This window comes from Oreochromis aureus, linkage group 15 (genome assembly GCF_013358895.1).
Source record: "Oreochromis aureus strain Israel breed Guangdong linkage group 15, ZZ_aureus, whole genome shotgun sequence".
In the NCBI taxonomy this organism is placed as follows: domain Eukaryota; kingdom Metazoa; phylum Chordata; class Actinopteri; order Cichliformes; family Cichlidae; genus Oreochromis; species Oreochromis aureus.
The window spans coordinates 10,498,476-10,516,329 of NC_052956.1; the positions used below are offsets into that span (position 1 = coordinate 10,498,476).

General features: G+C 40.4%; 1 protein-coding gene across 1 annotated transcript; it reads left to right on the forward strand.

Annotated features, from left to right (window-relative positions):
- The first annotated feature begins 4,056 nt into the window (after positions 1-4,056).
- On the forward strand, positions 4,057-17,798 carry si:dkey-206f10.1 (adenylate cyclase type 8). Its single transcript, XM_039599081.1, has 22 exons — positions 4,057-4,081; positions 5,204-5,415; positions 6,392-6,415; positions 6,528-7,268; positions 7,867-8,016; positions 8,137-8,267; positions 8,452-8,563; positions 8,650-8,777; positions 9,235-9,393; positions 9,653-9,887; positions 10,042-10,212; positions 10,304-10,404; positions 10,770-10,971; positions 11,463-11,555; positions 11,731-11,891; positions 12,177-12,258; positions 12,419-12,577; positions 13,614-13,760; positions 13,977-14,069; positions 14,194-14,308; positions 14,410-14,612; positions 15,094-17,798. Exons 1-22 carry the CDS (start codon positions 4,057-4,059, stop codon positions 15,307-15,309), a joined length of 3,660 nt encoding a protein of 1,219 aa, XP_039455015.1. The 3' UTR covers positions 15,310-17,798.
- The last annotated feature ends 56 nt before the right edge of the window (positions 17,799-17,854 follow it).

Here is a 17,854-nt window from a genome sequence, read left to right on the forward strand (position 1 = left end):
CCCCTGCCGTTGCATCACTGGATAAATACTGAGGGGGGGAAAACATAATATTTAAACAAAGCTCTATTGGGTGAGATTCTGAAAACATAATAAGAAATAATACAGCTTTATTGAAGTACAGAAAAAAACATACAGTACTAGGCGAAAAGTTCCTTAATCTAATAACCTAATTTAATTTAGTCTAGTGAATGTTACTGATGTTGCAAAGCAGCTGGTAAGATTATAAAAGTCAAGAGGACACTGGTAGTCATTATACATGACAAATATTGTCTTTTTGTCTCCAGAGAAGATGCCAATACTGTTTCCAAAATAGTTCAAATGCCATACAGTGTTTAAATCAACTCCTCAACTCCTTTCTTATTTCTTATGCAATTCCCTCGTAAATTTCTGTAAATTTACCAACAGTGGGACTGATAAAGGCTCCCTAATCTTACATTTTCCATTTAGATATAGAAAAAAAATCTTTTAAAGAAATTAAATGTGGATGCTATGTGTTTGATGTATTTTCCAGCTGAGGATGGGGCATCCTTCTTTCCAATAGTCTTTCATTCTACCAGTTGGTGGAAGCACTGAGTCACAATCAGTTTTTTTTAGCCATTTAAAAGCTTGTTATCGTCCATAATCACTCTTTCACTTTAAGTTTAACATTGCATGAAAAATATTAGGAAGTGAACATTTAACATGTTACTTTATCTGGCACCTTGTCAAAACTTGGTGCTGCCATTCACTCCTCGGGATCTTTTAGCCCTATTTTGCCATCAGTGTTTTATGTGGTGTTAGTTTTGAATAACATTTAAATTTAATTTAATTTAATTTAATTATTTAAATGCTCTACAAGATATGGCCATAGTGCAGGTTGTGAGTCCAAACAGTTTGATCAGGTGCTTGTACAGCTTTTGAAGCGAGCCTTGAGGTCTGAGCATGGAAGCCTCTGTAAACAGCATGTGAAATCGATGCAAATACTGGTGACTTTCCTGAAGCAGTGTGTGTGCTGAAGTCCTATGCTGCCTGCTGATGACAACTGTTTTCAACTTATAGGTGAAACATTCAGGTACTTGTAATAAGGAACTGGGTTCACTATGGCCCTCAATCTTTGGGGGTGGAGAGATCCATTGAGAAAAGGGGCCGCCTTCTCAAAGTATTGCTCGACATCTGTTTGTTTTCAAGCTGCTGTTTGCGAGTGGGCAGTAGGTATACTTATCCTGACGCCAAAACGAAATGGGTTCACCGCCACAGAGAGAATTCAGGGACTTGAATTAAGGGCTTGGGATGATGATGCCTCAGTCTCTGGATATGAGGCTTCTTAGCTGGAGACAAACAGTACTCTGAGAAGCAGGCTATCTCAACAGATTTCTGTGGTTGATGAAAATAGTAAAATGTCAGTGAAATGCTACTTTAGAGTACTCTCTGTAATGCTTTGACCCCTGCTGACCTGTACACTTCCTTACTTTAAAGAGGTTTGTACAACTGCCAGAACTTCACACACGTGTTAGAGCTACACTTCAACGGACAGAAATAGCTCAGTGTACAACATATGCGCGATCCTTGGCACACAGTCAGGCTGTTAGGTCAGTTCTGTTGCTGGTTTAGCTTTTGTTATCTCATTAGTGTGTAGCCAGAAATGTTAGCCGTAATGCTAAATATATTCTGAGGTTTTGCCCATAGTGGACTAGCTCCTTGTTAGGTGTAAACAAGTTTACAGTTCAAATCAATCAGAGTCATAAAAGAAAACCACAGACTGAACAGGTAAAGTAGATTAACAATCACAGACATTTGTTTATACAGAATACCAAAAGCTGGGTCATTACAAGGTGATCTGCACTCATCTTCACTTTACTCCTTCCGCCTTGTTGTTTGTTGTGCCATCTGAGGAGCAAACATACTTAAAGGTGCCTTATTTCAAGTGTCAGAGAGCTATGTTGATGTGGAAGCAGTTAAAGCAGTACTAATTGCCTTAGACCTGGCAGCTATTTTTAGTTGTACCGTAATCAGCAAGAAAGGTCTGAGCCACAGCGTCACAGTGGGACAGATGGGGACTCATTACATCAGTCTTAGGGGTTTTGCATGTTGCCTGGAAACAATTAGCAAAGCAAGTCTGAAAAACTTTAACCAGCTTACAACAATAATGACCACAAGCCAGCTGGAGACATCAGCCCAGTGAGGGATTCAATCATCGCAGATCTCGTGCTTTTCTTTGCTTCTTTAACCTGTTGCACACTCAGTATTACCCTGTACAGTTTGTGTGGATGTTACCATGAAACCTGTTAAAAGCAATAAATACATGTAGTGTCAACTGGCATATGTGGCAAAATATAATGCATAAAATGCAGAGTTATATATCAAATAAAGAGACCGCCTGTTTTGCAAATATCCGTACAACTCTGCATTACTAATTATAATAATTTGCAATAGGGATGTTCCTTCTGACTTAAAATGTCTCGATATTATTCACGAGAGATACATTTGACATATGTTTGACAACTTATAAGCTAACAAGTATTTACAACAGTTTAAATACAGGCAATTTTCACAAATAATGGAAATTAGCTTATGACAGTTGATCACTTTTTGGCACGATGCTGGCCCTGCTGAAGGTGTCTTTCTATTAAAAGGGAGTTTTTCCTTCCCTCTGTTGCCAAATGTTTTTTCATAGGTGGTTGTGTAATTGTTTCTTTTTTCTTTCTAATATTATAGGCCTTACAATATAAAGCGCCTTGAAGCAACTGTTGCTGTGAATTGGTGCTATATAAATAAAACTGAATTGAATTGTGCAAAAACAAGTCTTTCCATTGTGTAACAATAACCAGCCTCATATATGATAATGCATAAATGATTACAAGTAATCCAAGCAAAATATTATGTTGGTATTGCTCTTGGAGTAATGTGTTCATCCATCAGAATATAATTTAATTATTTACTTCATAAGAAAGGAAAACAACAGAAGATTTGCTGACTGAAGTCTTACCAGATGGAGTGTTTGTAAGAAATATTGTATTTATATAGAAGGATTGTCAGTAATTCAGGGTTAGAAAACAAACGGTAACTGGAGAGCTCTGTATTTCCAACACTGAGCCTCAGCATTAAATGTGGAAATGACTCTTTTATTCATCTTCACACAGACACACACATAGCAAACAGAATTTGTGTTATCATGGGAAACAGTATTTGATGATTTTGCATTAAAAGCTAGAACCTATTCTTTAAGTTCAAATGGGTAATTTTGGTAATCCATAAGATATTAACATGAAACTTGTATGTTTGTGTTTTGTTATGAAAATCTGCAACTTACAAATAAAACGTTAAAAACGAAGAAGAGTCTTGAAATTTGTATTTAGACAGATGTGCAGTGACTTTGTACACCTACTCAGAAACACTTGGATTAAAATGTTTAGCAAAGGCAGCTTCATTGCCTTTTGTTTGCTGAAGCACCTTGGGCTCCTGCTGCCAGGTGGGAGATGATTCAGTTTCCTTGCTCTCACATTCAACCTGGCTTTGCCTTTTAGGCATTGTTTTTGCCTGTGCACTGTATGAAAGGAATTTGTCACCCCTGTGTCTGTAATTTCACAGACAGGTAGTTTAGTAACCAGCAGCCCAAAGGCATGAGGCAGCACCGCTGTTTTATTATTATTTTTTGCACATTATCAGAAGTGAAACAAAGAGTGTATTAAAGTGATATGCATCAGTGCATTAATGTTTCCCCCGCTTCAAGAAGATTTGTTGTCTTGACCAAATGAGGGAGCACTGCCTTTACCTTGGCGTTGTCCTGGTGCCAGTGACCTCGGTTTTACAGGCCAGTAAGAGTGGCCGCTGACTAATTAATCCTCTTTGCACTCTTCACTCCTGCAGCTCTGCTGTGTGGCAGTTCTTGACATCATTTCAAAACAGTCCAGATGGTGACCTGCAGTCCTGAAAGAACGACTCCACGAGTCTTGCCAGGCCTGTATGTCGCTGTCCGCATCAGTGTTGGATACGGCATCGCAGCAAGGGCTGCTTCAAGTTTCAGTTTTCCTTTTATAGGTTGTGTCTTAAATATCAAAGCCGATGAAATCAACAAAAATGGATTATGATGAGCTGGATGCACGTATACAATGGCAGAAACTAGGTATTGTCAGTGGATGCACTTTACGGGAAACGTTACAGGTCAGTTGTGTGGTTTGCAATCCTTTTTGCTTTTTGAGGGGGAGTTGTTTCTTTTGACAGATTGTAGCTTACGGGGAGCTTATTGTCCGTTTTGGACAGCTGAAACTGCTGAAAGAGGAATGACAAAGGGATTCTTCTACATCAGAGAAACTGTAATGTTTGCTGTATGATCAAAAACAAATAAAGATGCACACTTAACACTGTACCTAATTACTCATCTAATATGATGTGTTTTAGCATATCCAGTCTGTTCTGTGCAGATACATGATCTTGGTGAGAATCAGCCCGGTGGCAGTAGACTGTGAGTGGGTGGGACAACAGCATCCAGAGCCAGAAGGACCTGGAGGAGTTTAACTCTGAGCATTAACCAGCTCAGGTCTAAATCTGGCCAGATAATTCGTTGGAAAGCTGCCTTTCTTCTGGCACACACTGCGTAAACACGTGGAGCCGACCAGGTGGCCCTTTCTGGCATGGTTGAACGTGTGCAGCATAACAAATTTTATCTAAACGAATTAGGAACTCAGACGGATTTGTTACTCGATTTATATAGTGCATAAAGACTTTTGATTATTAAATCCTTCACACGGGGTATTCAGATGCATCAAACTGCAAAAATCCTTTATATTTAGCATTTTATGATAGTAGATGCATCTGTGGCTTTGGTACAGAAAGCCACCCAAAGTTCCTCTGTATAAAAATCAATCAATCAAATTCCCTTTTCATCGTTTATTCAAACAAATACTCACACTGCAGGTCATTCTAGTGCAGTGTTTCTGTAAGACGAATTCATATTAGGCAAAATTAGGTAGATGAAAGATGTAAGTTGAAATGAATTAAAGTGGGCTTACTTTACATGTTAATTACTGGCAATAATGTCCAGTTATTTGTTTGAATTTAGTATTCTACTTTGACTTGTCTGTCAAAACAGCTTCCAAATCTGCTATATAAATAAAGTTGTTGTTTTTATTATTATTATAAAACTTACTGATCAACTCTAATGTTTTATTAAGCAATAACACCAAATCTGGTCCTTACTGACTCCACCTTTCCCTTCATGTTCCAGGCTCCTACCTCCTCCTGATCCGATACCAACAGCTGAGGTCAGCTGAGGTCGCCACCATGGTGACCTTCGCTAACACAACGCAGGTCTCCCCCATGCGGCTGCGTGAGCTGCCCTGTGTAACCCCCACCATGTCCCCTGGCCTGCGGCGGAAAAAGATGCTGTGGCAGAACGCAGTAAAACACATCATTATCCAGCAGGAGCTCAGTGCCCAGGTGACTGAGTTTTAGATTGTTTTAAATGTGTTCAGATTTTTTTTTTTTTGTGCACACTAGCATTGTGTACTGGAAGAGGCTGTGTCTGTCTGTGTGGAGCTCTGGCCTTATGACACACTTTTTATACTGCATTCAAAAGCGTACCTCACTAATGGCCATCAAGCACACCTGAAATTTATGTTTCTTTTCAAAATAAAGCTATTACTCTTACCATTACAATCTAATGCGCGCTTATCATTATGCATATCTAATGTGTGTTGAAATGGTTTTGGCATTTATATTTCAAAAATGATTCACATTTACAACAGACATGTGATAATAAAACAAGCCTCACAAGATCCTTCTAGAAGCAAGTCTCAACATTCAGCATCCATAACGGTAACACTTCTTCATTTGGCTTGCTTGCTGTTATGCTTTTGCACAAAGACTCATTCTATCCTCATGTGGCGAATAAGAGACGAAAGCAAAACAAAGAAAGTTACAAGTGAAAAGAGACAGGTGTGTAGCAGCTTTGTACACCTACTCAGAAACAATTGGATTTAGGTTTTTAGCATTTTTTGCCTTTTTTGTTTGCTGAAGCACCTCGGGGTCCTGCTACCAGTTGGGGGATGATTCAGCTTCCTTGCTTTCAGGCTCAACCTTGCTTTGCCTTTTAGGCCTTGTTTTTCTTTTACCTGTGCATGGTTTGAAAGGAGTGTCTCAACCCTGTGCCTCTTAATTTCACAGACAGCAGCCCAAAGGCATGAGGCAGCACTGCTGTTTTATTATTATTTCTACATCATAATAGGGGTAAAAGTAAAAGAGTGTATTAGAAAGATATGCAACGATGAATTAATGTTTCTCCTGCTTCAAAAGGATTTGTTGACTTGGCTAAATGAGCGCTACCTTTACCTTGGCATTGGCCTGATGCCAGTGACCTCGGTTTTAAAGGCCAGTAAGAGTGGCTGCTGACTAATTAATCCTCTTTGTGTGTGAATGTGGCTGTTTTTACACTATCCATGTAAGTGTAATTGTTATTTTTGCATGCTGAATCTTGTCTACCCTGATTTGCCAAATAAGATATAATAGCCTTGTAACTTTGAATGAAGGATCCTGTTTTTATCCTTTGACAGTTGGGTGTTGAACCAGCACGCAAAATCTTTGTGACAGATACCTACATAGAGGAGATCAACAGGCAAATCCGCAGCAAAGCCTCACGCGGGGTAACAAAGCGCCGTTCTTCCACGTTCAGAGTCCAGCCCTTGGTTCGCGATTCCACCAGCACACACAGCAGCACCGGGGGTGCTTTTAACGACTACTCCAGCGACGCCGACTTCTTCGTCCACTGGGGTCGAACTGTCAGTGGTGTCTACATACCCACGCTATTGCACACCTTCAAGTCCCATGACCTGGAGAAACTCTACCAGCAGCACTCTTCCACCCAAAGACGTAACTCTCTGGCCATCACTAATGTGATAGACGTGGTGGCCAAGCTGCACATGTTGGTTCTGTACCTGGCGTTGGCGCCGGAAGCTTCCACAGACACTTTGCGTGGCTGCCTGACGGGCATGTTCATGGTGTTAGCGACAGTTCTGTGCGTCATAGTGTTAACCCACAAAGACTCCATGTCCCCACAGTGGCTTCACTACGCCGGCCTCGCCAGCTGGTTGTCACAGACCACACAGGTGCTGGGGGGTCTGGTGTACGGACTAGAAAAAGACCCATCGTGGTACCTTTTGTTCACTTTGTTCGCAACATACACACTGCTGCCATTACCTCTGCTGTGGGCCATATGTGCGGGCACCCTCTCCTCAATGCTGCACATTCTGGTGGAGATAGTGTGCTGCTACAGTGATGCTTTGCTTCTGAGAAAGGTGAAAAGAAGTCCCCTTTGAATTTCCTTTCCTACTGTTACATTTTTTAAATGCTTATCATGCCGATAAATCAATGATACACTGTTAAGGCTTATGGAAAGTTTCATTTCTTAGACTTTACAGCAGCGTTAGGCACAAATCTACAAAAGAAATGTTAGAATTTGAAAGCAAACACTGTCCTAAGTTTCTCAGTGGGATCCAACCTTTGCTTGTTATGTGCGGTTTCAAAACACTAAGACGATTACTGTTTATGTACAGTCTCTCAGTTCACTTGAATTTCAGTAACTTGGAAGTAACTTGGAACTTCAGTAACTTGGAATTTCATTCCAGTTTCACACTGGAATGATGTTATTATTTAATCTAGCCATCTACGGCATGAATCTTACTTTTTTTGGAGAAAAAAGAATGTTTCATTGTACTTCTTGAGAGCTCATGGGTCTCTATTGACATATCAATCAACAAATAATTCCTAAAGGAATTAGAAACCCTCCCCCCAGGCTTCAGTCCAGTACTGGTTCCCCAATTTCCCCTTGCCTTCAAACTTTTTTTAAAGCTTTTTTTCTATGAATTAATGTAGTATTCACACTCTTTGATGCAGGTGTTTGCCAAAGGCCTGCTGTACCTGGGGATGAACACAGCTGGCTTGTTCATTCACTACCTGACAGACCACGCCCAGCGACAGGTTTTCCTGGAGACCCGACGTTGCATTGAAGGACGCCTCAAATTAGAGCAAGAGAACCAAAGACAGGTACAATGAAGATGGGAGCTGCCCTGAAATTTAAAGCCAGAGAATTATCTGTGTTATGATGAAAGCTTTGGTTGCATTAACTCACTTCCTTGACTGTCAAATCGTTACACTTCCTCACAGGAACGCCTAGTTCTGTCGATCCTGCCTCGCTTTGTTGCCTTGGAGATGATTGCTGACATGGGTGCTATGGAAGATGATCTAAACCCTCAAGAGTTTCACAAGATCTATATCCACCAGTACAAAGATGTCAGGTATACATGCACATGTTAGTATGTTAGTAGTTAATTTGTAACCTTGTAACCTTGACTCCGAAGATTTATAAGCCATTCACAGTGTGTTTTCACTCTGATTATCAAGTTGCAGGCAAACCTAATGCCAATAGTAAGTGTTTACTATGTCATTTCAGACTTTTTAGTCCTTCTCTCCTTCTTGTAGCATCCTTTTTGCAGACATCAAGGGCTTCACTTTGTTGTCTATGAACCTGTCGGCCCAGGATCTGGTTCGAACCCTCAATGAGCTCTTTGGACGTTTTGACCGACTGGCAGAGGTGAGGGCCTGAGCAAGCACTTTTTAGTTGATGTAAAACATCTTCCAGCTTCTAATTTCCTTCTTCTTCTTCTTCGTTTATCATAGGAACACCACTGCTTGCGGATAAAGATACTAGGAGACTGTTACTACTGTGTGTCAGGGGTTCCCGAGCCCCAGCGTGCCCATGCCCGTTATTGTGTTGAGATGGGTCTGGCTATGATCAACACTATACGGTCAGTCATCATATTTAAAAACACAAAAACAAGTTAATTTAAAAAACAAAATCACGTGGTTTTAAAATTATGTAAATATAACCTCAGCTAAATAACAAAGGATTAACAAAAAACAAAGCTGAAATGCAGAAGCACTCTGTGAAATTTTTAAGTACTCCTTTACTGCTTCCACACGAATTAAGCAGGTAAGTAGCATTCAGATCCTGCTAATTAATTGCACTTGATTAATTGATGATCAACAAGTGTGAGCACCTCAGTAAAAGCAGAAGTTTGGGCAGTTTGCTAGTGTGCAGCATTCAGGTGTGTGTCAATACATTGTGTTAACACAATGCTTCTGCTTCAACCTTGAAAGAGGGTCCACCTTCTTTTTAATGTGGGTCTGTAGGTATCCATACGAGAGTGTAAGATCCTATTTTTGTTTATATGACACGATCAATTTACCTCACAAAACCACCAGGTATGTACGGAAGCAGCTGAACTTCGACATGGACATGAGGATCGGCATCCACTCGGGCTCTGTCCTCTGTGGGGTATTGGGTCTGCAGAAATGGCAGTTTGATGTCTGGTCCTGGGACGTGGGCATCGCCAACATGCTGGAAGCAGGGGGCATACCTGGGTGAGCACCAGCAACCATTAGAGAAACTCCTGTCAAGTATGTTACCTGACAAAGATGTGCCTGACAGGTTTCCAGGCTTTCTGTAAGATAATATTTAAGAAAAGAATAACACATGTGCTATTTAATTTCTTAATATGTACATTTGGAGGGGGTATATATTTTCATCTGGTGATGCATTAATGATGATCTCTTGTCTCACATCATCCACAATATTTTTTTAATTTCTTTCTGCATCAATTTTGCTTTCTCCCTGAAACAGACGCATCCACATCTCAAGGGCAACTCTCGATTGTCTAGAAGGCACCTACAAGACAGAAGAGGGCCATGGTCGTGATAGGAATGCTTTCCTACGAAAATATAACATTGACACCTTCCTCATCTGCCCTCAGCAGGACAGAGACAAAGTTAACCACATCGAGCCCCCCAAAGTTCAAAAACCAATTCAAACCTGGAGTCCGGACTTACCTTTTAGGACAGTCGTTGACATGAACAGCGTAAGTGCACAAATACCAAACAGAAAGGAAGGTGCTGAATTTGGTGCCTTTGGTCAGGTGGTGAAGAATTTGAATCGTATTATCTGGAGAGCGCGGCATATCTGAGGCTCACCTGCACTCACCTAATCAGTCATTTCTATATTTTTTCTTTTAGATTCTAGCTGCTTTTACAAATGGCTCAATGCCCACCCTTTGGCAGTCCAACTCAAGAGAGATTAACAAACGCATCAAGCATGCCATCGAGCTTCGAAGTAGTGAGCGTATGCACAGAGAGCACATCACACCACTGACCCTTGTCTTCAAGGACACAAACATCGAAGACAAGGTAGGCTGTAAAGAAAAGATAGAGATCCACGCTGATTTTTAAAGACGTAGCTAAAAGTGACATTTATTTTTCTTGCTTTTGGCCCATCCAGTTCTCCCAGATGAGAGATGAAATGTTCAACTCCAATCTGGTCTGCTCCTTCATCCTGCTTCTGTTTCTCATGGCTGCCCAGACCCTCATCCCTGCCCCCAGGTAGGAAACTCCAATATGTTACAATCAGTCCTCACTGTTAATTCCACTTATTATGATTCCATTAAGTCATTTTACACTTCAGTTCAGCTCATAGCGTTTAAAAAAAATATCAATTCCACATCAGTATTACCAGTATTATAAAAAGAGCTCCCTGTAGTTTTTTTTTGTCTTTACTGCTACTGTGCTTAAGTTTTTGTTTTTCTTTACTTTGGTGCCACCTGCTGGTATTTAAAAGAATGCACTGAACCATGCAGTCACACTGGACACCTGCACTTGTTTTTTTCTGTTCTACACTGTATTAATATATTAATATTCATAACTTCACTCACTTTCTTCTTAACCCCCTCTTCCCTCCCCAATTGTAGACTGTTCCCTGCTGTCCTCCAGTTTTCAGTCTTTCTGCTTGCCCACGTGCTGCTGCTACTGGTTGCCCTTGCCGAAGAGTTCAAGTGGACTCCTTCATCACTGCAGCACTTCTGCTGCTGGATCCATGAAAACAACAGTGCCCGTAACCTGTTTACCCTCATAGCGATCTTCATCAACTTTGGGTTGGCCTCTACTGACATGGTGAGAGTCTGAATAACACAAGAGAAGAATAATTTACATAAACTGCCATGTTCTTCAACACGACTTTTTCCTTTGTATGTCTGCAGTATTGCACCTGGTAACTGACCCTTGTAAACCAAATGCACATTAATTTGCATAATCTTCTCTGAAATGCATATGCAAAAAGAAGAAAGTTGCACTTCCCTGCTGATATTTATAGCACACTTGGCATGCAAACAGGACAGAGGAGTGCAACAAGTTAAAAAATGAAATAAGCACAGGGGTCTTTTGTGTGCTGTAAAAAGCCCATTTAAATATAAGAAGGTAAAAGGGGTCTTTTGCAGTGCTAAAATTATTTAGTAAACCTTCTTTTTATTAGAAAAAAGCACAAAATTAAGCAAAACCTCATTAAAGGTTTTAAATCGCCGGTTTTAAGAAAGTTTGACTGCTGGTTTATATTTGTTATACTCTATGATGCAGAACGAGGTTGGAACATTTTGTGCTGCTTGCAGGTGTGGTGCATCCTCATGAACACAGGAGAGGCTGACATAACTGAGAAGACTGGCACAGGCTCACGTCCACTCACTGTCTGCACTTATCCTGAGGCAAGCAAACAGTAGTTTAAATTTGGGACAATTATTATAGAGATTTTATGTGATTTCCTGTTGATTTATCCAAATGTCTGTCTTGTATTAAAAATAATAACAATAAATCACACTGGGTTTCAATAAAATGAGGTCATTACTGCTTGTTTCATCTTTCCCAATTTGTTCCCTTTAGATTTTCGTGTTGAGCGGGGTGATTGCCATGGTGACGTGTGCGGTGTTTTTGCGTCTGAACTCTCTGCTGAAGCTGGCAACGCTGCTGCTAGCAGTGGCTGTCTACTCCTACCTCAGCCACCTCGCCTTTGTCTCACTCACGCGCCACGATATGCTGCACAGGTCAGTGTATGAGCAGCGAGCAGCATACAAACTGCACAGCTGCTGTAGTTTTACTACACAGTGCTATATTTAAATATTCACCTCTTTACGCAATTTATGATCAAAAGTTTTGGGCCACACCAGTTAGTTGAACCAACCTCATCTGACATTAACATCAGCACAAAAACTGTGCACTGGGAGCTTCATGCCATGGGTTTCCATAGCTGAGCATCTCCTTTAAGTGTAATGTGTAAGTATATTTTTGCCCACAAAGTGTATCGATTTTCCTAATATACTTTGTTACAGGTCTCACTATGTCAGAAGAAATGGAATTTCCTTCCTTCTCATGGCCATGTTTATTGTTGCCGTCTTCTATAATGGACGTCAGGTGCTCATACACTTCATTTTCCCAGATTGAAGTTATAGATGATCCTGTCACTATAGCAACACTTTCTGGTCTGTGTTATTGAAACTAAAACTGTTTTCAGTCACAGAGGACTGTGTTGCAGGTAGATGATGTTCTATCTCGCTGTATCTTTTCTATCCAGTGGGAGGCTACTGCCAGACTGGACTTCCTGTGGCGTCTGCAGGCCCAGCAGGAGGTGGCGGACATGAGGGAGTTGCGGGAACACAATGAGTGTCTGCTATACAACATCCTACCAGTTCATGTAGCTCAGCATTTCTTGGACCGGAGCAAGCATGATGAGGTAGCTGAAACACCCCAAAACCTTTAGCCTCACTTCTTTGACTGATAGTCTGGTCCACAGCAGAATCCGTCTGAGTGACCATCAGTGCTTTGAAAATACTGATTGGACCAATGAATAGCAACATCCGTCTACAGGTTTCCTTATATTGAAATTGCACAATTAAAATTAACGTTATGTAGTACTTATTAAAATCTGGCACTTTCCTTTATTTATAATCTGATCAATTTTTAAAAGATCTCCAACCCCACTGGGTGATATGCAGACCCAAACCATGACAGAACCTCCACCATGTTTTACACATGGCTGTAGACACTCATTGTTATACCTCTTTACCTCCTCAGTACATAGCGACGGTGATTTTAACATAATTTCACATTTGGATTCATCACTTTATAAGACCCGTTGCCATGGATATTCAGTTACTTTCCTCCCTGTTTCCCTTACTTATTAATGGCTTCTTGACAGCCACCCTTCCACTGACACCATTTTTGATCAGGCTTCAGTGAACAGTACATCTACTGTTCACTGAACATCAACTGAGGGCCAGGTGCATCTCTCAGGTCCTGTTTCTTCTTTTGTCGTCCACTTAATAATAATAATAATAATAATAATAATAATGGATTGGATTTCATATAGCGCTTTTCAAGGCACCCAAAGCGCTTTACAATGCCATTATTCATTCACTCTCACATTCACACACTGGTGGAGGCAAGCTACAGTTGTAGCCACAGCTGCCCTGGGGCAGACTGACAGAGGCGAGGCTGCCATATCGCGCCATCGGCCCCTCTGGCCACCACCAACACACTTGTCCATTTTTAAGACACACCATGCACATGCATGCGTTCTTGATGCAAAAGTATTATTTTATGACCGTCAAACTGTGTTATACCTTGCATTTTTCATCGATTCAACTAAAGAAATTGGAACAAATAATGTGGTTTTATAATGCTGGGTGGCTCAAGACTTTTGCACAGTACTTTACATGACTCACAGAAAGAGGATTTTAAGAAATCACCCATCATGACTCCTCTTTTAGGATCTTTACTCCCAGTCCTATGATGAAGTGGGCGTCATGTTTGCCTCCATCACTGGGTTCGATGAGTACTTCGAGGAGAAAGAGATCAAGCATGAAGGAGTGGAATGCCTCCGCCTACTCAATGAGATAATTGCCAGCTTTGATGAGGTGAGTGTTAGACTCAAAATGATCGTATGACAGTGGTTTATTTATGGGTTATCCCTTTTGGACCAATTATTTATCGGTTAAAAATAAAACAGAGACAGTGTAGTTCAATCCAGGCTTTGAGCTGACACAAGTCCCGGTTTGATAAATAGGATAGCCTCTAATTGCGTAAGTCAGCTGCTAAACTTGATGTGTAATTTAATCTTATCTTCTAACAAGCTGTTTGAGGAGCCGTATTTTCACCATGTGGAGAAGATTAAGACAATTGGGAGCTGCTACATGGCGGCATCGGGTTTAGCTCCAGATAAACAGGTGGGAGATTTTTCTGTATATGGTCTTATTTCCTTTTGTCTTATCAGCTTTGCTTTGATTTGTGGTACTTATTATGATATTATCTCCTTGCATGAAACTGTATATTTATCTTTGTCTCCTCCAGAAATCAATGGATGAATGGAACCACCTGAGCGAGCTGGTTTTGTTTGCATTGGCGATGCAGGAGACCTTGAAAGAGATTATTAGGAACTCTACTCAACGCTTTCAGCTGCGTGTGGGTAAGAAGCTGCCCTGCCACAGCCCCACAAAAGCACACACGCACGATTTCTAGTGTTGTAGCAAATATCTGAAATTATTGTCTGGGTTTGGACTCATACAGGCATTGCTCACGGGCCTGTGGTCGCTGGGGTGATCGGTGCCACCAAACCGCAGTACGATATCTGGGGCTCCACAGTGAACTTAGCCAGCCGCATGGACAGCACAGGTGTGAGCGGACGCATCCAAGTACCCGAAGCCACTCGAAGGATCCTGACAGATTGGGGCTTCATCCTGGAGCTGCGTGGAGAAATATTCGTCAAAGGGGTGAGTGGAGACTGACTATGAAGAGTAGTTAAGCTTAAACAAGTGTTGTTTATTTTTTAAATGCCAAAGCATTGTGGACTATAAGGTCTGGTTCTTAAATCAATGAATGACATCTTCGGAGTTAGGAACTTTATTCTGACTTCCAGAAGGGGGGGGGGATTATTTGATCTCCTTTGCTTTTATTATGTTGCATTTTTTAAGCGTGGGAGAAGCATTTTATCCAAAAACCTCACAGTTTAAGGTGATCCATAATGTGTTGCTATCGAGTGATGGTGACGGCTGGATCCTACTAGCTGCTCTAGATGGTTCTGTTCGGTAAACCATCTCAGTTATCCAGCAAGCATAAAAACATGTTGCCAGCAGTGAATTTATGTTCAGAAAGTCTTCATTATCATACAAATTTTGTAGAATAATCTATGTGTTTAGCATAACTGTGACAATATACACATCTTAACTTTTTAATCTATGTTTTCCATTGTAGGTAAGTGAGCACCAGGGGAAAGTCCGCACCTACTTCATCAGGACCGTGCGCGGTAAGATGGCCAACGATGGGACAGATGGCCGCCTGGCAGGGCAGACAGGAGGACGCATGACGCTGGCAGAGGTGGTGTTCAGTCTCGTCCAGGCTAGACACAAGGAGAAGATGAGAGAGGGCAACAGGAGGTTCAATCGGACTCCCTCCAGACTGCAGCGCTGAGGGGACTGTCAGGGTCAAATGGCTGCACGTAGGCCAGGACACACTGCAGCCATATTCCTTTAATGCTTTGCCATAACTGAATTAGCTTCACAGACAAAATACTGAGCTACCTGTGGCAGGAGCCCAATCCTGTTTAAGCCTTGTTTCTTCCAAGACTGCATCATACCCATCTTTTTTGGCATCTCAAGAAAATTTTGGACAAGTTAATAGGAATTTATGGGAAATCATCCATGCTCATATTTCTTGACTTCTGGACCAAAACGTTCATCTTGCATGACACACCGAGTGGTATGTGGTCTGAACTTTAGTTGGTTAGAAGTTAACTGAGCTATCTAATCAAAGTTCTGGCCTTTTACCTTTCACAAGTATGTTGTAAGCAGTGCAAAGTGCTTTTTCATCACTATTATTGCCATATCTATACACTATAAGCACTGATATGAAGGTTGTTTTGTAAAAAGAAAAAGAAAAAGAAAGAAAGAAAAAATCAACATGTCTTTATGTTTGCTGGGATAACACATCAGCAAGACTCCAGACCTCCAAGCAAAACACTACCTCTTAGTACAAATTCTCCTAGACTACAAATGGCCAATATAGAATGATGTTTGTTTGTTTGTTTGTTTGTTTGTTTGTATTATCTTAATTAGTACATTTATGTTGTGAAGTCAAGCATTATTTCTTCTTTATATCCAATAATTTCATATATGTTAAAGAGATTTTGGTCACTATAATTCACTCATGCAACATAATCCAAAAAGAAAAAAATCCCTTTATTTATAAAGTGATTGCTGCTCGGTTTACTTTTGTAAATACTGTATTTGCATAGTTTCCACTGAGCCAGTATTTCTTGTTTTCTATCTTGTCAGAGTCAGTGTTGTTCTGGATTTATGAGATTCAGAAGATGAACACTGAAACAGTTTTAATGCCAAAAACACCTTACATATCACTGTATTCCTCTTACTGTCATGGTAAAAAGGAAAGCACAACCTCTGTCAGTACTAAGGTTCTTTGTGTTAGGACCTAAAAAAAATCATTTCATCCTTACAAGATCTTAAAAGCATTGAAATACAACCTCAGATGAATAACACCACATGTAGAAGCAGTGTGTGAAAGACAAGGTACACTAAGTCCACCTCCATAGCTTGTAGAACCACATTTAGCAGCAATAACTTGATGTAAATGTTTTCTGTAAAACTTTATCTATGTGAAGGTCCTCAGTCATCCAGGTCATGGTAATCCAAGGGGCTTGGAAAGAAAAGCGAGTGGACTCCTTTAAGTTTCACCTCTCATCCGTGAAGCTTCTTCATTTCTACGATCAATTGGTGGAGAGTCCCATATTTAGGCCCTAATAAACTGGCCAGCCAGCCTTTGTAATATTGTTTGCAGGCAATCATTTATGCACAGCTCTCTTTCAGTATTTCAGTCAGTTAAGGTCTGGTCTTTGACCAGGCCATTGCAACACCTTGATTCTTTTCTTTTTCAACCATTCTGTTGTAGATTTGTTTCTGTGCTTGGGATCATTTTCCTGTTCAATGACTCAATTACAATTTTTCCCATGTGACTCTAGAATACTTAGGAATACATAGGAATGACTGCAAGGTCCTGTTGCTGCAAAACAAGCCCAAAGTATTACAATTCCTCCACCGTGCTTGAGAGCTAGTATGAGGTGCATGTGCTGATATGCTATGTTTTCACCAAATATGATGCTGTGCGTTGTAGCAAAAGATATTATAATAGTGAGATATATAATATAATAGTGAGAATAAGCTTTCTCACTATAGAATGATGGACATCAAATTGTTTGGAAGTTTCTTTATAAACCTTCCCGCACTGATAGGCAGCCTTTTCTCCTTGGCATTGTGTTAACACACACCTGAATGCAGCAGACCATCAAACTGCCAAAAGTTCTACTTCTATATAGGTGCTCATACTCACTGACAATCAATTAATCAAGTGCATTTAATTAGCAAGACCTGTCTGCTACTTACTCTGTTAATTCCTATGGAAACAGTAAGAGTGCACTTAGTTTTTCACACTCTGCTTCTGCACTTTGGCTTAGTTTTTGTGGACGACACAGTGTAATATGTCATATGTTGATGTTATTTTGTTGTTCAACTGAAGTTTTGGTCCTAACTAAGAACCAGAGTGATTATGTCCAGATATGTAAAATGGTGTACTTTCTTTTTTCTTTTCTTTTTTTTCTATTTACCTTGATCATTTATTAAAATCAAACAAATCGTGATGTAGGAATGTTTTACATTGCAGGTCTGATTCAAACTGACACAAATTCACGTCAGTCTTTATTTTGTTTGTCTTTTAACTTCAAATATTAATGTTAAGCTCCTCTATGGGACTTTGTGCAGTTTTTAAATAGATAACAAAGACATGTTTAATTATTGCTACAGTATAGAAATGTTCACAGCGAATAGTACGTCTGTATCAGCAAAACTTTTTACTTCATTTTTTTAATATAATTTTTACAAAAACATTCAAACCAGTCCAGTTTCTACTAATAAAATCAATTATTACCATAAAGCTGGGTGCTTTT